The 22460-nt window shown below is 37.7% G+C and overlaps 1 protein-coding gene across 4 annotated transcripts in view; it reads left to right on the forward strand.

The window, feature by feature from the left end:
- Positions 1 to 22460, forward strand: part of ZZZ3 (zinc finger ZZ-type containing 3) — a 104880-nt gene that overhangs the window by 66839 nt on the left and 15581 nt on the right. For 2 of the 4 annotated variants that reach the window (XM_034778026.1, XM_034778027.1), the window contains exons 3-8: positions 17425 to 17563; positions 19109 to 19256; positions 19340 to 19458; positions 19787 to 19861; positions 20104 to 20205; positions 21992 to 22087. In XM_034778026.1, the coding sequence (XP_034633917.1) occupies positions 17425 to 17563; positions 19109 to 19256; positions 19340 to 19458; positions 19787 to 19861; positions 20104 to 20205; positions 21992 to 22087 (679 nt within the window). The remainder of the gene's footprint in view (positions 1 to 17424; positions 17564 to 19108; positions 19257 to 19339; positions 19459 to 19786; positions 19862 to 20103; positions 20206 to 21991; positions 22088 to 22460) is intronic. The other 2 variants (XM_034778028.1, XM_034778029.1) reach the window with 2 other exon arrangements.

Raw genomic sequence — 22460 nt, forward strand, 5'->3', positions numbered from 1 at the left:
CTGATGCCAGGATTGAACTGGGGACCTCCAGAGCTTAAAAAGCATAATTCTCTACAGAGTGAACTGAAGAACTAGGCTCTGTAGCTGGGAATTGTAACAAACACTGACCATTGGGATACATGTACTCTTTGAAAAGTACAGTAGTAACAAATTACTATAATTATTACTAGGGAAGGGCTTGATTCTGCTCTCATGTACATCAAATTAAATCAAAAATAAATCAGTTGAAGGCAGTGAAATTACACCAGTATAAAATTAGTATGTCTGAACCAGCAGAGTTGTGCCCTATGAGAACAGGTGTTGTAAAAACAATTTAAGTAGCAGATGTATTTTTGATGACCATCTAAATTAGAGTATCATATGATTCAGGCCCAGTCTACATTACATGGTTAGGTCGACATTCACTTAAATTTGTCTCCCACCAACGTAAGTGTCTCTCTCACTGACTTAGTAACACCACCTCCCCGAGTGGAATAGTCATTGTTGATGGAATTAGATTGATGCAGTCTCAGTGTAGACACTGCATTGCTTACGTTGACTGTTTCTGGCCTTCAGGAGCTGTTCCATACTGTCCCACACTGATAATACAATGGATACAAATGCTCCTGGTGAGGACTCGCACCGTCAACACAAGGAGCCATGTGTGGACACACACAAGCGGTTTAATAACTTCAGTGGTTGTATGCTGAAATAAATTAGGTAGAAATAATTTTGTAGTGTAGACATGGCAAGGTTAGAAGGATTAGATTTGTATTGGTAAATGTCAGTAAACTTCGATTATACTTTTTGAATCTCAATTTTGTCATTAAATAATCATTGTCTGACTGTCCCATTTCCACAACTGTGAAAATATAAATTGATAAAAATTGAAAAAAATTATTAAAAAAACAATATTTTCTGTCAAAATGATATATAAAATAATATTCTACTAAGCCTAAATATGGTACAGGACTTATTTTAATGGGAATCATTAACTTTTTATTAACATATTAAAATATACAGAAAAACCAAACATAGGCTATCCATAAACTTCTCATAGTACATAAATGTCTCATAATATAATAACCATTTGCTACTTAACCTTACCTATACTTGGAACATTTAATTATATAATAGGAATGGTTAAAATATAAATCAAGTATTTGTATTACACAATTTACAATTTGTAAAAATCCAGCCAAGTAAAATAAAATTATTAAAATAAGATGACGAATACAAGCAAAATTCAGAGGAAGGGGATAGAGATGGGGAGGGAAGTAAGTGGATAGAGAAGAAAGGGAGAGGAGGAGGAGAGGCCCATGCATTTAATAGGATCATGCAGATAATTCCAGGAAAGCATCCTATATCTGAGAATTTTTCTTGAGTATTTCTGTTACAGTATGGGTGGCCAAACTTATGATGTCTATGCTTAAGTCCTCCTTAAGTTGTTGGTCATTTTTTGCAATTTCATTTTTGTAGCACTAGTCTTCTAGCAAACTTTGGCTCAGCTGAGCACTAATAATTATTACATTTATTCAGCTTCCAATTAACATCCATTAGGTTTAAGATTACATATGTAGCTTGTAACACAATTTTATTTGATAGGAAAAAATTAACTCTGCCCAAAATGTACGAGTATAGCAGCATTCCGCGAGCATATGGAATAAGTTAACGTGCTGAATCACAGCACCAACATTTGTCTGACTTAGAGGCACCTGTTTTGAAGAATCAGAGAGGGGACCAGTGCAGCCTCCATATGATTTTCTGTTGGATTAATCTTAAATAGAGGAAGAGTTCTGAGGATTGGCTAAAATTTGTTTCCATTGGTTAACAAACTATAATTGACTTAGTTACTATTCCCATTTCTTTTTTAGGGAATCCGTGTTTAATTCAGATTTGCTGGCCAAGTCTTCATTTAGTATTGCCATAGGTCTTGGCAATCTCGGTAATATTTGGAAAAATAAAAGCAGTTCAGGTGGGTTGGGGTAGCACAGGCATTGTGGCTAAACAGAATGGAGATGGAATGTTTAAACTGGATATATTGCCACTCCTTAGTCTCTAGATTGAACCTTTCTTTTAATATTTTAGGAAGGAGGAAGGTATCATTTTCAACAAATTGAATGATACTCAAAATCCCTTTCCTAATCCAATCTGGGCAAATGATGGGGTGCTCTGCTATACAGAGTTTCAAGCTATCCCAGGTAGATGCCTTGCTATGTAGAAGAGAGTGATTTTTAAATTTAGTAGACATGCCAGGTATTTCTGGCTTCCATAATACTGTAGTTAGTCATTATTCTTTAGGGAATCGATAGTAATCCAAGTGCAGCACATTGGAAAGGGGAAAAGGAGCAACTAATTCAGCTTCCAGCTGGAGCTAGTATGGGGCTCTGCAGCACGAGAGAATTAGCCACTGTGCTGCTTGTCTGTGCCTGATGGTAAAGTGCAAAGTCAGGAAATCTAAAACCAGCTGTTTTGATAGGGAGCTGTAATCTTTTAAAGGAGATTCTGGGTTTGTTACTAGTAACCCACAAAAAGGATCTGACCGCATTGGTGATTTTGGTAAAATAAAAGGGAGGAATATAGATAGGGAGGGAATCAGAATAAAAAGGATCCTGGGAATGGTATTGATTTTGATTGTTTATTTTTCCCAAAAGGAGAGAGGTAGTGCTTGCCATCTATTTAAATTGTTTGCTAACTGCATAATTAATGGGACTAGGTTAACTTTGACTTTTTAATTTCCTTTTGGAACAGAATGCCAAGATATCTGAGGTTTGTCTGTTGCATGTCCCTATAGGAGAGCCACTTTAAGCTAGGTCCAATAAGATCCTCGTTGCTTCTGATTTACCCAATTTATCTTCTAACCAGAGAATTTACCAAAGTTTTCTATTGTTTGTGGATATTTGGACTAAACTGGTCCAGATTTTTGATAAATAGGAGGATGGCCTCTACATACAGAAGGACTTTTGTGTTCTGAGCCCCTGGTTTGATTCCTTGAATATCTTTGTGTTCCCTATTTACTATTGCAAGTGGTTATAATGCTAGATTGAACAGGAGGGGGCATCTCTGTCTAGTTCCCTGAAACAGATCAAAGTGGGTTAGGTGAGGGAATATTGTGCAATTTGATATGATACAAGAATTGGGATTGTAATGTAACATGTTGATCCATGAAATAAAGGATTTCCCCAACCCCGATTTATCTAGGGTAGGAAACACATACTGCCAGTTCAGTCGGTCAAAGGCTCTCTCTTCATTGGGTGAAATGATTGCCTGTGAATTTCTAGTGTTCATGAAATGCCATAACATTAATCAACTGACATGTTTTATCTGAACAATGCCTTTTTTAATCAACTCTGCCTGACTGGAGTGAACCATGTCACTCATTTTTTCAAGCCTCTTGGCCAATACATTTGAAAGTATTTTTATATCAATATTGATTAAAGAGATAGGTGTATACGTAATACACTTTTATGTACCCTTGCCCGGTTTAAGTAGTATGGTAATTAGGGCTTTCCTCGTAGTAGGAGGTAACATACCTTTCTTTAAGGCATCTTCATAAATGTAGAATAGCTTAGAGGCCAGAATTTCTTTGAAACTTTGATATCCATCAGGGCTGGGGGGTCTTGCCTGGATTCACTTCCTCCCTGGCTTTATTTCCCCTGATTGCAAGGGAGAAGCATCCTGGCTTGTTGCTCCTCTGATATTTGTGGGAGGATAAAAGTTTTATTAGAATTATTCAGTTGTATGGGAATTTTAAACAATCAGTTAGATTATCAGGATTTAGTCCTATTCCTTATTGCACATAGAAGCAGGAGGAAAAATGTTGGAGAAACGGTACTTCTCCATGTGAGAGATTTTAGCCGTGGAAGAACTAACACTTAGTCACAGGAATTATATAGGAACTTGGTTGCCTTGAGTGGAAGTTTTGGTGTTGAAGAACAGAAGATGATGCAGATGCCATGTTATGTGAAGAACAGCAGACTGAGGCATTTGGGAGGAGTAAAGCCTGTTGGGGAGTTAGACCAGATGCTGTTTGTAAACAGGAGAGACTAGAGAATAATTGGAACATTCAGAAGAGCTATAAGAAGGCTGAAGAGGAATTGGAAATAGTCAGCAAACAGAGGCCATGTCTACCTCTGGTAACATGGAGTGGAGGCAGTATGTGACGCTTGAGGGACATTAGGTCAGCAGCAGAGGAGCAGGACGTGACAATTTACAAAGGAAGCAAAGCAAAGACTGCTGTGAGCTTTGTGGTGAACAGGCAGCCTAGAGGTGTGGGTAAAAGGGGAGATGTGTAGATATGGGAAGATTATATAGTTTTAAACAGGAAGTACTTGCGGAGAGGGATTTATTATGCTTTCACTGATGTTATATTGTTAAATTTCCTATTGTTGAATATGATGGACAGGCGGCAAGAAAATAAACTCTTAAAACTAGTAACCTAGTAAATATTATGGTTCTGGATCAAGATAGAAACTTAAGAACATTTTTGGAGAGAATTGACAAGCTGACAAATTGGGGGGGAGCTCTGACATTATTTACAAAGCAGGATTTACCTACCTCATAGGTTTTTGGGAAGATTAATATATGTGCAGCACCTTGAAGATGGAAAGCAAAATGTTAAATGTTGTTGTTTTTTTTCATTGTTGTATTCAGTGTAGTTGTAGCCGTGTCAGTACAAGGATATTAGAGAGACATGGTGGGTGAGGTAATATCTTTTATTAGACCAACTTCTGTTGGTGAGAGAGACAAGCTGTCGAGCCACACAGTCTCTCTCTCTCTCTCTCTCTTATCAACATAAGTTGTTCTAGTGAAAGATATTACCTCATCCACCTGGTCTCTTTTTTCATTATATATTAAAAATTAGCAGCAACAGTGAATTATAAGGACTTTCAGAGGACAATAGAGTGCATTCTTTATCAAATGAAGTGGATAGTTATAGAACTACTGCACAATGAGTTTCACAAACAACCCAACAGTAGATTTTTAATGTCCCTGGTTGTGGGATTCAAGCATTCTTTCCCACCAGATGTCACTTTTTTCAAACCCACATGTAGGCTTGGCAAGCCAGTAAGTTGAACACCTATTATTTGATCATGGTCAAATATTGTCAGATATTTCAGCCTGAATGGCCTGATGTAGGCTGCAACCTACATAGTTCCTTTCTGTCTTTCTGTCTTATTTAATTGTTTCACATTTTTCTGAGTTTAATAACTCATCTAAATAACTTGTTTTTTGTAATTAGCATAAGTATCTATCCAAGTCTAAGCCTATTAAAGATAATAAAGTCTTACTCTTTTTTGTTACTGTTGTTACTATTCAAATAAATTAGTACTTTAAAGTATTTAACCATTTTTGATATTATTTGACAATATTTGACGAGTCAATTGACCAATTAGTTTTGGACTGGTCAAGTGCCCAATACTAGGTGCAATAATTTTTAAATCTAAAGGTTTGTCTACATAGGGACATTCAGGAAAGTTTAATTCAAATTAACTAAAAGTGTGAATTTAAAGCAGATTAGTTAAACCGCATTAAATCCTTATGTGAATGCGCTTTTGCAGAATTAAAGTGTCCTTAACTCTGTTTAGTTTAAATCACGTGGGGTTTGTTGTCAGTGCAGTGCCGTGTAGACTAAAGGGGTGCGAATTGCAGAGTGCACCAAAGTGTTGTCCTCTAACTGCACCCTAAAGACACTGCTGACACAAACTAAAAGGTACCCAGTGTGTGTTAACATTAATCCTGTTTGGTGCACTCTCCAGTTGCACCCCACACTGCAACACAGTGTAAACATAGCCTTGCGAAGTGAATTAAGCTAAACTGAATTAAGGACACTTTAATTATGAGTGAAGAGCGTGCACACAAGGATTTAATGCTGTTTAACTAATCCACTGTAAATTCACATCTTTAGTTAATTCAGATTAAGTTTTCTGAGTGTCCCTGTGTAGACTATCCCTAACTCTAGTTGATGTAAAATGAATAAACTTTTTTGTTTTGTTTTTGTTTGTTTTTAAATGGAGACCAAGAACAAGACACTCTTTTCATCTTCTCCTTCCCCATTTATATTATCCATCAGTCCCTGACTTGGATCTACATCTATCTCTGACTCCCAGTTTTCTCCCCCCAATATATTGTTTTTTACTCTCAGATTTGCCTCAGAATACTTAGTGCCCACTGCCATGGTGTCACATTTGCTGTATCATGATAGTCAGTGTAAAAAGATTTCAAGCCTGAAATCTAGCAGTGCCAACTGAATGCATCTGAGCTGAAAAAAAATACAGCTGCTCAGGAGAGAAAATACTTGATCTGATTTATAGATTTCTGTGGAAAGCCAATCTCATATTATTTGCTGTTGGTTAAATTTTAAATGCATTAAATATTTCTTTTTTTTTTTCTACAGTAATTTACAATCTACTAATATAAATTATGTAGTATACTAATCCTTACTGAGCCCAGCATCTAATGAGATTTCTTCTGAATCACTGTTCTAGCAGGTGGGGAAAAACAACCCCTCTCTCTCCCCACCCCCCATCTGTGATGATGACTAAATATAAGACTTTTCTTGAGTTGTTTGAATGCCAGTAGATGGCAGTAAAACAAAGGTTTAGTCTAATGCTTGACAAGCTGATACTGCTCTTTCGCTTAAAATAATTTATCTAAGTGCACAATAGCAAGAAATGGCATAATTGGTATTTCAGGTCTTGTAAAACTGAAAATTATAATTTTTGTTTAGCACCATAGATTCCAAAAAATTATCTATCACCATAATTGCTCTTATATATATTCAAACTACCACTGAAATGCAGTCACTTTTTGGGATGGAAAGTGACAACCAACAATGCACAACATTAGATAGGGAAGAGAAGAAATATTCTTGTTACCAAGGTCAGAAGACCAAAACCTCTGCCTTATGAAAGGTGCCATGGGATGTTCTAGATCAGTGGTGGGCAACCTGCGGCCAGCAGACTGCATGCGGCTCATCAGGATAATCCACTGGTGGGCTGCCAGACAGTTTGTTCACATTTGTACGGCTGCCCGCAGCTCCCAGTGGCCGCGGTTTGCTGTTCCAGGCCAATGGAAGCTGCTGGTAAATGTCAATTTTACTGTACAGACACAAACCAAAGCGAAATATTTCCATAAATAATAATCAACATATACAGATAGGCAAAGTAAGAAAATGCTGCTTGAGAACTTATTAGAGTTTGAATTAAGGATATTTACTTTGTATATTTTGGCACAATTTATGTTTTAAAGTTTATAAAGCTCTAACTTTTGGAATCTCAGCATCTACTGTCATTTCATAATTATTGGCTGACCCCTATTGTCTGATCCCTTCCATAATTTTCCACCACTGTGAAAATTTTAATTGAAAAAATACTTTAAAATAAATATCAATATTATCCATCAAAATTATAAAAAATAAAAATTAAATTCTGCCAACCCTACATATAAAGAAAAATAATTTCATAATTTTTGAAATAAGCAGATAGTTTATTGCCTAGAATTAGCCCGAGGAGAGAATTGCATTTGAATAAGAGTTCTGAGACCAGGAGATAATTCTTCTCTTACCATTTGAATGTGGAGTTATTACTGTCATGATAATGAAAATGTTTGCAATACATATGCAATTTATGCCAAAGCCAAATAAGTGTCATTTGCTTATACATGTGTCTGCTGGATAGACTTGATAAATCTTAAAAGACAGAGTCGGTAATATAGTGTGAAATTGTAAGAGTCCAAAGCTCTAGAAACTTCCACTGAGTGATTAAATAAGCAAATACAAGAAGGTTGACTGTATTGTGACATTGAAAGCAATTGTGTTGTCACATGGTGTTGACAAAACTCAGTTCATTATTTCCTGTTGGTATCACAAGCCTAATTTGTTTTACTTGAGAGAAGAGCAGAATTGATGCTGTTCTCTCTAGATCTCCAACCTAAAACAAGAGATGAAGGTGAAAATGGAGAGGCCAATGTATCAGATCAGAGAAAACTTCCTAATTAGGGGTCTATAATGGTTTGGGATTTTTTCCTTACATTTTGTGTGTGAATTTAGTGTACCTGACTGACAACTCTGGTGATGGAAGTTCTCTATTTATTTACGATGGAGACGAGCAGTGCAATTACTTCTCCACAGTCCAGCTAATGTACATAAGCCCAAACCTTGTTGGGGGGATTAATTTTTAAAGAGAAGAGGGTATGGCATCCTTCATGCACATCCAGTGAATTTGACACCTCTGCTAATATTATGAACAAGTAACAAGTCTGCTACTTTTGATGGTTTTTGTGGCATGGACACCTGTCAGAACAAAATTGAAGCACAAACTCATTTAATGAAGTATTGATTAGCTACAGTGGGTGTTTTTTCATCTCCTGCTTTAGAATGGATTTGGACTGGTGACCTATCAGTGAAAAACTTGATGTCCTATCACCAATTCCTTGAAGCATTCCGTCACATGGAACTATTAAGTTTTGAAAGCAAAATTTGAGGCCCTGAGAAGCTATAGGTAAAGTTGTTGGCACTAACTGTGACCCAAGAAATCTAGTGGTAGCACAATATAAGACTGGTGATGAAGAAGAAATCCATTCCTTTAAAGACTCTGAGTGACATCACATTATCTGTGAAGAAGGCTGCATGTGGAGTTTTTTTTTTTTTTAATTTTTGTTTTGTTTTTTTAAAAAGAAAAATAAATGCAAGAAACTTGTTCTGTTCCTGAAGCAACTGAAAAACAGTTTGTCAGAGACCACAGTCCCTATGATAAACCATTGTCATAAGAACATGAGAGGTCGTACCATGTCAGACCAAAGGTCCATCTAGCCCAGTATCCTGTCTACCGACAATGGCCAATGCCAGGTGCCCCAGAGGGAGTGAACCGAATAGACAATGATCAAGTGATCTCTCTCCTGCCATCCATCTCCACCCTCTGACAGACAGAGGCTAGGGACACCATTCCTTACCTGTCCTGGCTAATAGCCATTAATGGATTTAACCACCATGCATTTATCCAGTTCTCTTTTAAACGCTGTTATAGTCCAAGCCTTCACATCCTCCTCAGGTAAGGAGTTCCACAAGTTGACTGTGTGCTGCGTGAAGAAGAACACTTTTATTTGTTTTAAACCTGCTGCCTGTTAATTTCATTTGATAGCCCCTAGTTCTTGTATTATGGGAATAAGTAAATAACTTTTCCTTATCCACTTTCTCCACGTCACTCATGATTTTCTATACCTCTATCATATCCCCCCTTAGTCTCCTCTTTTCCAAGCTGAAGAGTCCTAGCCTCTTTAATCTCTCCTCATATGGGACCCATTCCAAACCCTTAATCATTTTAGTTGCCCTTTTCTGAACCTTTTCTAGTGCCAGTATATCTTTTTTGAGATGAGGAGAACAAACAAGAGTTGTCATTTCCCAACTCAATGAAGATAAAATATGTGATCCATTACTGGATACCTAAGAACAGAAATATAATTAGCACAGGACAAGTAATAAAAAAAAAAAAAAAATTAACCACAGCAAAAAACAAATGGATCTTGCATCTCAGAAATGGGGGGGAGGGATAGCTCAGTGGTTTGAGCATTGGCCTGCTAAACCCAGGGTTGTGAGTTCAGTCCTTGAGGGGGCCACTTAGGGATCTGGGGCAAAATCAGTACTTGGTCCTGCTAGTGAAGGCAGGGGGCTGGACTTGATGACCTTTCAAGGTCCCTTCCAATTCTAGGAGATGGGATATCTCCATTTATTTATTTATTTAATTTAAATCACTAGATGCACTACTTTGAGGATTGGTTATGGGCAAAAAAAGAGAACATAATTTCCCAAAGAAATTTGTCAAAAAATTGTCAAAAAAAAAAAAAAAAAAGTAGCATCATATTAAGCAACCATGCTCTCCGCCCCCATATATGGCAGCATCTCTAGAAATCTAGAGCACAGTGTAGTGCTTACATTTTGGGGCAATCTAAAAATGATGCAACAAACATTATAGCAGAACACTTGAGTAGGAGATTGTTGCCAATTTATATCTATCTTTTAAAATCTATTTTATTTTTAAAAGTACAGTCTCAGGAAAGCCTTTTATCTCATCTTAAAGATCACAGAGAACCTTACCTATTTAGATAGGTTACTAAATTATCTGATAATTATCTCATTTGGAAAGCTTTCTGCAAACTTCTGTGTATGTTGTCTGTCATTAGTGTTCCAACACTGCATTTGTAGGTTAAAACAAATCTTAATTTCACAGACTGAAAGAGTTCCTGTGGAGAGCACTGTTCGTTAATTTTTTCAGAAGGGCTAATTGAACGATTTTAGAGATTTGTTGTTTAGATTAAGTTTGTAACTTGAGTTAAGTCAATGTAGTATCTAATTGTGTCTGAGTGTGAGTTTAATAAAAGTCCACTTGTTTAATTGTGCGAGATGGTTTTGTTGTTTTGTAAGGAATCATTTTTCCTGGTGATTCCTCAAAGTCCTAACAAAAGGAAATTATTTAAGACTTCAATTGTTTGGAGCTCACTTTAAGACGTTTGAAGTGCTGTTCTGTTGGGTCATCAAAGTATGAATTTAATTGGAAGTTTTGAAGTGGTTTGTAAAGGCGCTAGGCCAGTGGTCCCCAATTTTTTCGGTGTGGCGGGCACCGGACGACAAGCTGCTAAGGTCCGTGGCCGCTGGACAAGCAGCCGCCGAAATGCCGCCATGAAGCAGCAACGTCAAAAGGCGTCACTGCCAAAATGCCACCGTGAAGTAGCATCATCAAGAGGTGTCCCCACCAAAATGCCGCCAAAAATCGGCGGCATTTCAGCGGTAGCGCTTCTTGATGTTCCCGCTTCTCGGCAGCATTTCAGCAGCTGTTTGTCCGGAGGCCAGTAGACGGGCGCACATGGATGCCTCAGCAGGCGCCATGGCGCCCGCAGGCACCACTTTGGGGACCCCTGCTCTAGGCTCTAACTACATAGTTCTCATTTAGTTTAAGCACAATCTGATGCCTTGTCTTCTCTGGGATTTTGCCTCACGTTAGTTAACTTGAGTTAAGAACATACCTTCTCTTCCCAGGGAAGACAAGGCTTTTGTCTTCCGGTGAATTAGCACAGGCACAGAGACTGACTTGAATTATAATTCATATTGTTATATTCACAGAGAACCTAGAAAATGTATAGTAAAAGCCTATGAACCAAATTATTTTGAAAATAGCCACTTAAACTATGCACACACTTTGCTTGTGCCCCTGCAGAAAAGCATCTAATTCTAAACATAGGAGTTGCATGCACATTTTAAGATCCCTGGTTAAAAATCAGCAGAGGGTCCTGTGGCACCTTTGAGACTAACAGAAGTATTGGGAGCATAAGCTTTCGTGGGTAAGAACCTCACTTCTTCAGATGCAAGCTTCACAGGACCCTCTGTTGCTTTTTACAGATTCAGCCTAACACGGCTACCCCTCTGATACTGGTTAAAAATGAAACTTGTGACTTACTGCATTTCTTGAAATATAATCAAAATGTTATGTCACTACTTGTAGATAGAGGAGAAGAAGAAAGGTTGGAGCATGTGAAATTTTTATATTCAGCCAGTAATTTCCTTGAATAAATCTCTCTTTCAAAAAAGTTGGTTCTCATAGTAAAATAAATGGGAGTCATGCAGCTAAAAGTCTGTATGCAGCTTTGAAAATTGGAATGGTTAAAAACCTAATAGACTGGTGGCCAGATGAGTAATTGGATGTATAATTAAGAAGCAGGGTTGAAATAAAAAGGAAGAAAGTATGATGGCTATTAGAGAACCTGGTAGTGAAAGAAACCGGACTGAACTGCTTAAGTGTAACATACACAAAGCATGTGTCTTCTATATTACAAGGAACTTTTGTACAATATTTGCTTAAGGTACCAGCTAAAGGGATTTTACCTGAAAGGATGAAAACCTGTGCCATCTTCTGAAGTCCATGAGTATTGACAGTGGCACTCCTGAACCACTGGTACAAACACCAGGCTGTAAGGGGGGAAAAAAAGAAAAAGCCACAGTCATTTGTATTGTTCCATTGAATAGAAAATATGCAAATAATTAAAGATGGCTGCTTTGCATTCTTTCGAGACTGAATTTATTTAGGGTCACTCAGTGTGTGTTGGTGTGTGTTGCGTGAACTGATTCTAACCTTCCTGTTTGCTCAAAGCACCCAGAAGTTCCCCTTTATGATAATGTTTTCACCCCTCAGCTCACAGAGAGCCAAGAAGCACAGTCAAGTCTGTAAGTCTGACGTGTGCAGATAACTTTATGCTTTGTGGCAAGATATTGATGTGAATCTGTAGCACCAATATCATTTTTGCTCAAGAGAGATTAGATTGCTTTCAGGATAGTTGTCTCATTCACACATGATGTCACACCCCAGTAGGCTATCTGTTGTGAATGGAGTTTGATATTTTGATATTTACAATGTAATGTGTTACACCTAGGTGCTTTGCTATTGAAGAAGGATTTTAGGCAGTAGATCCATCAGGAATGCAACACTCTTAACTCTTTCTCTTCTTTATCTTATAGTCAAGGAACTTGAAATACATTCTTTTCTATTAAGACTGTGTAGCATCCACAAGGAACTTTAGAAGAGAAGGAGGGGGTAGGGGTGGGGAGGGTGGCATGGAATTTGGAGATAGACAGGAGTAATAGAAACAAGATAAAGGGAGACAAAGGCAAGGAAAGATAATGAAAGCCCATCAGGAAGGTCAGCCCTTGAGAACTGTTTCATATTTCATGCTTTGCGCTTGCACTCTCTGAAGAGTTCCACGTAATGGTACGTAAATGTGTCTCAATATGGTATATAGTGTACTGAATAAGTAAGCAAAAATCACACATTCTGCATTTCCCCAAAAAGCTGTGGGGGAGAATCTAATCCCAGTTTATTTCATTTCTAGGAAAAAAGACAATTTTCACTTCTTAATTTTCATTTTATTTATTTAGCATAGGGGATGGGAACATAGGGGACATTAATTATATGAAATAAAGCACTATCAGAACAAGGATGACATTTTTTACTAGAATGCTATTTTTAAAGTACAGTTTAATTAATTTCTGGCCTAAAGGACTTGACAATGTTATTTTATATTTAATTTTAAGATCTGTAATTAACCTAATAATGCTCATTCTAGATTTAGTCATTTAATCTGTACTGGGCCAAGAATAAAGTGCTTACTTAATCACTTTTTAATTATAGGAAAATAATACAATCCATTTAGATTAGGTTCACTTGGCAAGGATGTTAATATTTTGAGAATTTTTTTACTACATTATTAGAATATTTGTGCTGAAAAGGTACTGATCTTCCATTGTGAATTTCATGCAGTTTTAAATATCAATTTATATTCTGTGTAGATTACTTTAAACAGTTGTAAGGGCTTCAATTTCAGTACACCTGCTATCAGTAGGTGTGTTGTCAGGTTAAATTTTTTTTTTTTTGTAAAGAGACCTGTAGTACTAACACTTGTATTTCCAGCCACAAAAATTAAAAAGCATGAGACAAGCTCCCAAAAACCATGATTAAAAAAAGATTTTTTTTTTGTCTCCTACTTTTTGAACTTTTAGTGTTCACATTTTCAAGCTTTCCTTTGCAACCATGAGACTTATAAATGTATTTATTTTTTTAAATCACAGGTCTGATGTTCATGTATTAACGTGATTCTACAAGCCTGCAGCCATAAAAAAAATCCGTATGAAAAGCTGGTTTCTGTATTTTCAAAAATGTAATGAGATACTTGTTTTGTGAATCTTTTCATTTAATTACATAAAACTTAAATTTGGAGGCTAAATTATATGACAGTATCCCTTGATGAATTTTGTAATCTCCAAATAGAAATAAATATCGTTAGCAGAAGCTAAAAACATTACTGGGCAATCTATTTATCTGAATAGTTTGCTCAGCAAGCTGGGTTTGGCCTGAGGATATAGCTACAATAACTGCAGATAAACATCACATGTAATACTTCTGAATACTTATGTTTCTGATTTTTATCAAGAGCAAAAGGAGATAATTTGTGAACCAATGAACTTGCAGTTCTTATAGTGTCTTACTCAGCTGATCAGACCGCAAGATGGGGAGAAATCGTTACACAGATCTGAATTTTCTTGTTTCTTCAGGAACATAATTTCCTCTAGGCCCACCCACAACTGTATATATTAAGGCAATAATAAGCTGATGACCCTTCTGTTTTATATGTGCATGCCCTGTCTTGTAGACTGATATTAGAATAACATTAATCCTTGTGAAAAATGATGCACTATTTAAAATAATTTAAATAACTGTTTTTCCTAAAACATTAAACAGTGCGATTGAACTCAGTGATTGTTTTGTCTTGGCTTCTTTTTGAAAAGCAATTGTTTAAACACAGTCTAGGGAAAACAGCTTAAGATACTGTAGGTTTTTATTAAGAAATAAGAAGACAGAATTTTATTTAAAATCTTATATAAATAAAACTGTATATTTTTAGCCTTAGTTCTGCAAACTTTTGTTGTGTGTATTTGTTATGAAAGCGAAGGATTACTAGTACTGGTTAGAGCCACAAATAATGGTGTCAGGACCTGTGCAGATTTTTTACACAGTTCTGCTAATGTAACTTAATCCTGACCAGTGACACATCTGTTACTCAAATCTTAGGCTTGTCTCAGACAGACAGTGCTGGTTGTACAGAGTTGTGTGGTGGTTGTGATGTGAATGCTGGAAGCTAGGTGAAAAGCTAGAGCATTAGGACCTGATCCAATGCCCATGGAATCAGTGGGAGTTTTACCATTGACTTCCATGGGCACTGGATTAGGTCCTTAACCACTTGAATCACCTCAGTCTCTTGGGCAAATTCTCAAGACTTAGTATGTTAAATTTTATATGTTTGATGAAATCATGTAGTCACTGTGTTCAGAAACGGTAGGAAGAACTTTTATGAGTCACCTTACTCCCCCTCCCCCAATAAAATAGCAAAATAACAAAAATGTAAGTTTTTAACATTTTCTTGTTGGTTTAGACTAGGAAACTGGAGTGCTGTTCCAACAGTTGCACCCTATTAATTGCTTGTTTAATTAGTATTTTGGTTTTCAGGATGCATATCACCAGGTGTATACAGACAAATGTCAACACTTTGCCTCCTTCCCCACCCCCCAGTAGAAGAAGACATGTGCCTTATTTTCAGCAAGCCCTGTTTTTTTCTGTTTGTTTGTTTTTTTTTGTTTTTTTTTTTGCAGAGGCTGCACACCTGAACCTATGTTTCTTGTCTTCTTTCTTTGTTTTCAGTTACTGCATTTTTTGTTCTCTTTTTAAAAAGAGGAGGAAATTTACCTTCTGGTATGGGGACCATTTAACATTGGAAAACTCATAACTTTCAAATTAGCAAACACAAGGATCTGGTGGCATGAGGTTCCTGTTTTGTACCTAGCACATGAAGGCCATGCTTTGGTCTATGCCGCTAAGGTCTGATCCGATTCCCATTCTAGCCAATGGAGAGACTAAGGCCTTGTCTACACTGCCACTTTACAGCGCTGCAACTTTCTCGCTCAGGGATGTGAAAAAACACCACCCTGAGTACTGCAAGTTTCAGCGCTGTAAAGTGGCAGTGTAGACAGTGCACCAGTGCTGGGCCCTTGTGGGGGTAGTTTTTTAACAGCGCTGGGAGAGAGCTCTACACAGTGGCAGCACTTTAATGTTGCTAGTGAAGACATACAACTCCAACTCAAGTGAATGTGAGGGTATCTGATCGTTCACACTTGTACTGGATGCTTCATTGTGTTAAACTTGTTTTAAGTAAAGGAATTTGTTGAAATAGATGATAATTTTTGTTTTTAAGGTTTTCTGTGGGTTCATTGCAAGTCAGGACATATTGTTGGGCCTGTTACCAAATGGGGTTGTGCCATCTGCAGATGGGGGCGTGGCAATCCCTAGTGCATGCAGATGCCAGTTTGCTCTGCCCAGCGTGACCTCACATATGTGGTGCATGCAAGGTCATGATGCATGGAGGATAACATTTTGCTTTACAAAATGGCATCCTCCATGCTGTCTGGGGTCCTGGCAGGACCTTTACTTCATTAAAATTGGGTTGTGCCTGCAAAAGGTTTAGGAACCCCTAGCTTAAACGACTATAAAATTATAATATTACAGCTTGGTCTACACAAATTAGATCAGCATAGCTCCGTTGCTCAGGGTTGCACAGGTTCTGTGCCATAGCTGTGCAACGGTAATAGCTGTAGTGTAGACATGACTTACATGTATACATATCAGAAATATTTATATGCAAAAGTTACTCAAACTTACTTGTTTGCAGGACTGAAGTCATATATATATATATGTACATCCACCATTACACAACTCAGAAACCTAAATGAAATAAAACAGGCAAGGTTTTTACAGGAACAACAGAAAACAATGTTATGAGTCCCCCCCTACTGGATTTGTTTTGTTAATTATTTAACACATTCTTAAAGCATTGTTTACAATATTTGTATTCTGTTTCAGAAACAGTAAACGAGATGCCTGTTAATTTTATCTTTCCTAGAAAAGCTGGAACTAACCTGGTGAATGTGTAAAGGACAAAGTCAGTAGAGAGAAATTTTATTAGCCAGCTCCTATTAGGATATTCCAAACAATGGCTACTATAACATTAATAAAAAGCGACTAAAAAGTAGTTTTCTGAATTTTTTAAAGGTTCATATTACAATAACATATAATTTCATCACCAGGTTGACTTATGGAAGGCAGCTTGTGGGGAAATATGTTAATAGATTCTCTCAAGTAATTTTACATTCTGGAAAAGCAGTATGATGTTGAATACAGCTTGACAGATGTTGTAGAGTGTTCTAATTTTTGGTTTGGACTTGTTTATTCTTACATGAGGTGTTTTCTTGCATATGTTCATTTTGAGTCTGTTTAGTTCTCTCTTTGTTGTTCTTTGTGAATAATTGCACTGTAGTATTTTCATCTGAAGCTGCTATGAAATTCTCTGTTTCTGTAGATGAGTATATCTCGATCATTCTTCTCTGCTTGTGGTAAAGTAACAATTCAACAATAATGGAACCATTTGTCATGGGGTGGGGTGAGGTGGGGGGAAGTCTATTTTGAAGTAGGAAATAAGAAGTCATGACTTTTGTCTTTCTGTATTTTTACTCTTGTGAGCAGTTCTGGTTGTCACATGCAGCTATTGGGAAGCTCAGGAGCTTGCCTTATGTCACCATGATTTGTTGCCATTTTTATGGGCCAACTGCTGGAATAAGGATTTACTATTAAAGGAGTGCCTGAATTTTCTGTTTTATTGGTGTGCTTTGTATTTAACTACTTAAATATCAGTCAAACCATTTTTGTTTCAGTAAAATGCTTTGCTAAACTGTTACAGATAAGTGTGCAAGACTGCCTGACTTCTTCTTAGTAGATAATCATGGCTGCCATTTAGATTTTTTGTTGTTGTTTTTGCTAGAAAACTTTAGTGAGATATTTCCCTTTGTGTCTGTAGTTATCAGAGACTGTTACAGACGATTGCTGTACTCGAAGCTCAACGTACTCAAGCAGTTCAAGACCTTGAAAGTTTAGGCAGACACCAGAGAGAAGCACTGAAAAATCCCATTGGATTTGTGGAAAGACTCCAAAAGAAGGTATACAATAGGCATTTCTTAAGTTTTACGGAATTTTTTTTATAACAATTAACTCATCACCTATTAAAAACTAGTGTATTTTATATATACCTGTGTAAATATTAAAAGATTTAAATTTTTTCTGTAGTGAGAGAAAACTGCCCTCTGTTCAGGTTTGATGATTGGTTAAATGTTGGTTAAACCTATAAAATACAAGTAATTTTGAAAAATTTGTTAAGGACACATTTTTATAGGAATATAAAACTCATCTTGTCTTCAAGCTTTCAATGCATATGGGCTTTTCAAGACTTCTATGATTAGAAAGAAAGCATTTGCAGTAGGGAATGATATCAAGAAATCATGACCTTTATCACCAAAGAGACTTAACTGCTTTGAGTTCCATTTCAGGTTAGGGTACTTTTAAACGGAGATTGTGAGCAGGAAATGTAGTTTGTAAACTGAAAGCAAAATGAGCTATAAAGGCATACCTCAAACCAGGAGAGTGCCAGTGATTATATCAAGCTAGTGTACATGTGTGGAGGAGGGTGAATTTCAGTAAAGAAACAGATTTCATTTTCAAAAGTTTAAAAGGAAGTTATAACAACAGTAACAGGGAAAACAAATTTTTAAAAGTCTTAATAGTTTCTTTTTTAAATGAAAGCAATGACTGACTTACGCTATGATAGCAGCATATCTCTCAATGAAGGAGAGATGTTGGTTCTGGGAGATGCCCTTTCCATAAGCTAGTATAAACTTGGGGCCTGATCCAGAGGCCACCCAATTCAATGGTTGTCTTTCCATTGATTTCTGTGAGTGTTGAATTGATTTCTAAGCAAGTTATAGTTGTGATTCATCTGGCATCCAAGCACTGTGCTCTGGCAACCATATCAGCCAGTCCTTGGAAAACATTAATGCCTGTTGCAGAGCATTTCATGTATTTTCCCATCTTGGCCAAAGAAATTATGCCAAATGGGTGGGTGGGTGTGTGTGTGTGTGTGTGTGTGTGTGTGTGTGTGTGTGTGTGTGTATTGAGCATTGCCAGCAATTGTATTGTGGGCAGAAGGCAACAAAATCAATTTAACAGTAAAAATACTGTATAAGTCATTTCTATTACAGTAGACATTTACGTTTGCATGTTGATGTGATTAATCAGTTCTGATAACTGGGTTCCTTTTAGTTCTCATTAGTCTGCTGTGTTTGCTTGCAGGAGTAAAGGTCTGGGTATACTGTATGTTTTTTAATATTTAACAAATCAATGAAGATAGACAGTAACAGGATATGAAAATCAGAAATACTGGGCTGAAACTATTCAATGTAATTTTTAAACTCCATGTCCAATAAACCATCATTGACCGTGCCGCTGCATATTTTATATGCCCTGCTGTGTATCGCTCTTTGAAAATGCTTTCCCTATATAAAGAATATGTGCTGCATGGCACTTAAATATACAAACTTTGAGTCCTGCTGTTAGCTAAAAACAGATCCAGGATTTCTGTGGTTCCAAATCCTTTCATTTGGATGTTCAGTGACTGCATTAAGTATTGCTTCTCATTTTGATTCTTTCAGGTTGATATAGGGCTTCCATATCCTCAAAGAGTTGTCCAGTTGCCTGAGATTGCCTGGGACCAATATACCACCAGCCTTGGAAACTTTGAGAGAGAATTCAAAAACCGGAAACGTAACAGTAGGAGAGCGAAGCTGATTTTTGACAAAGGTAAGTGGAAAACTAAGTGTATATTATAGGAAAAAATAACCTGCTGTGTTGGTTTAATAACTCTTTCTTTATGTTGCTTGTAGTAGGTTTGCCTGCAAGACCAAAAAGCCCTTTGGATCCCAAGAAGGATGGAGAGTCCATTTCATACTCGGTGTTGCCTTTAAGTGATGGCCCAGAAGGTTCTACAAACAGCCGCCCACAGGTAAATATTATAAAAAAGAAAGTAGGCAACATTTTACAAAATAGTAACTTTAACATGGATTACTTATTAATACTAGATTATGCGGGTAGTGTTAAAATTGTTATAATAAATTTAATGCCTCCGTTTCCAAATGTTCAAAAATTCAGTCATCAAAACACTTGGTGATGTCATCTTTTCATGTGACCAAGTCAGATAACTTTTTTCTGTCCTCTACCAAAATAATGTTTTCATGTATGTTTTTCTTTTACTTGGGTGGAAAAAGGGTTAAAGTCAAGTTATCCTAACTTTTTTTCTAAAGTCCTATTCCATGTTATATACTGTATTTAAGCAGATGATAAGAGGGCGACTTTGCGATGAGACCAAACCCGAAACTTTTAACCAGCTGTGGACTGTAGAAGAACAGGTAATGGGAAACCCTAGCTAGCTCGTAGACCATTTTGTAACCGTACAGTGATGTTCACCAAAATAAACTCAAATTGTGTAGTAACGTTTAAAGTGCATAACGCTTTGGAGTCAAAGATAACATGTATGTATTTATTCATGTTTTGCACCAGTTTGATTTGATTTTTTTTTTATAGTGACAAGCCATGCCCCTTCTAGATAAGGTGTATTAATGTTTATGATCTTGTCTTGTGCTTGGTTTAGAAAAAACTTGAACAATTACTCCTGAAGTACCCACCAGAGGAAGTAGAATCCCGACGGTGGCAGAAGATAGCTGATGAACTGGGAAATCGAACTGCAAAACAGGTAATGGGGAATTCTCGTGCATAAGTAACCATCTCTCTTGTTGCTTTGTAGACATTCCAGGAAATACTAGAGGGGGTAGGTGTCAGCTGGTCTTTTGCCTAGTTTCTTCAGTAATGGAATTCTTATGTAGGATTTGCCTTGCAAAAGTCATGTCAATTCATAAAGAGACAAGGATTTTTTAAAATGGTAAAATATATTTTGGTTGGAACAGAATTGATTGCTTCTGGGGGAAGAAACCTCACCAACAAATTCTTTGCTTGCATTTAGTGGCTATGCCCCGGGACTACTGACATCAATTATTCATCCTGGGGATGTTGAAATAGATACAAAAAGGAGTTGCCCACTCTCCATTTGGAGATTTTAAAAAACTCATACTAGTTTTAAAAAAATCAGGAAAGTTGTCAAGTCCTCAGAGCCAACCTGTTAATCTTAATATTTTGATGAAAAATTTAATCAGTCATCCAAAGAAAGGTCTGCAGTACTACTAACACCTCTACTAGGGGATCTGACCATAATAAATTTAGGGCTCTTTGTTAGGACTCTTAAATGTGAAATTGTATTAATTTTTAATAAATGCCCACAAACAATGATTAAGCTGTCAAGTCTAATTGTTGTGACAGTGGCCCTGTGCAAGACCAGATTAACTCTCCTGTGGGCCAGGGGCTATTAGATTTTGTGGGGCCCCTGTATACAGTCTTTTTCCTGGGAGGGAGTTGGATGCAGGAGGGGGCTCTGGGCTGGTGCAGAGTGTTGGGGTGAGGGGTGTGGGCTGTGGGAGGGAGTTTGGTGCAGGAGGGGGCTCCGGGCAGGGGAAGGGAATTGGGGCACAGGAGGGGATGTGAGGTGCAGGCTCCAGCTGGGAGGCACTTATCACAGGCGGCTCCCAGCCAGCAGCGCAACAGGGCTCAGGCAGGCTGCCTGCCTGCCATAGCCCCACGCCACTCCTGGAAGCAGCCGGCTACTGGCATGTCTCTGCATGTCCCTGTGGGGAGGGGGACACCGTGTCTCCGTGCGCTGCCTGCACCCGCAAGCACCGCCCCCGCAGCTCCCATTGGCCAAGGGAACTGCAGGGGTGGTGCTGGGGGCGGGGGCAGCATGCGGAGCCGCCTCATTCATACACACACACCCCACACCCTCCCACCAGGGGCCAGCCACTTCCAGGAGCAGCATGGGGCCAGGCCCGCAGGCAGCCTGAGTGCCCCTTTTAGCGGCCCGGAGATCGCTGCCAGTGATTTATTTTTGCGGGGCACTCTTTGAGCCGGGGCCCCCAGCTGCAGCCCCTAAAGCCCCTGTCTTAATCCAGCCCTGGCCCTGTGACATTGTTTTCGAAATACAGCAACACCAGTTGCTGACAGATTCATTTACTTTTAACTCCTATTGTAAGTTACTGTGAATGCATAATATCTACTGTTGTCTTTCCAGCAGAAAGAGACCGTATGAGGGACGGTTCTTCTTCAACACTGTAGAATGGGCAAATATGTCTATGTTCTGAGACCATGTACATGATCAGACACAGAATCTTTAATGCAATTTCAGAATCAGAAACTTAACTGCTGTGCTCAACCCCCAATTTTTTTTACTCTTTGCAGAAGAAGAACGTAGACATTTGCCTTTTATAAATATTACATAAAGTTTAGAATGTCGTGTTTCTCTGAAGTTTGTATTTTTCTTTAAGCATTTCAGGCAAACATTAGATTTTTAGTGGGTATTTGAATTCCTTATTTAAAAGTCACACCGTATTTATTTATTCATCTAACACTTAATTAACTTATCTTGTTTCTTTTAGGTTGCCAGCAGGGTGCAAAAGTATTTCATAAAACTGACTAAAGCTGGCATTCCGGTACCAGGCAGAACTCCAAACTTATATTTATACTCCAAAAAGGTAAGACAACATTATAGCAGAAGACTTCATATTTGCATGTGCATTTACATGCAAATTAGTTTTGAAAATACTAAGGATCCTACTTTAAAGTGTGGAATGGAACCTTTTTATTAAATAGACTGCTAATCCCAAGTTACATGTATCTATTATTTCACTGACAGAGGTACTTTTTACTGCTGTTAGCACCAGAGAGCAAGCTGGATTCTATTCTGGTTTGCACATCAACAGTTGTTTTAAGTAAGTAAGTACCTGTTGTAGAGTCTTTATTGGTGATGAAGTGCCAGCCAGAAGCACACATTTGAGTTTGCAGGGCAGGCAGGTTTGTTTACTCTCTTCCCCCCACAGCACATGCACACATAAACTGAGAATATTT

This window comes from Trachemys scripta, chromosome 8, assembly GCF_013100865.1.
Source record: "Trachemys scripta elegans isolate TJP31775 chromosome 8, CAS_Tse_1.0, whole genome shotgun sequence".
NCBI lineage: Eukaryota > Metazoa > Chordata > Testudines > Emydidae > Trachemys > Trachemys scripta.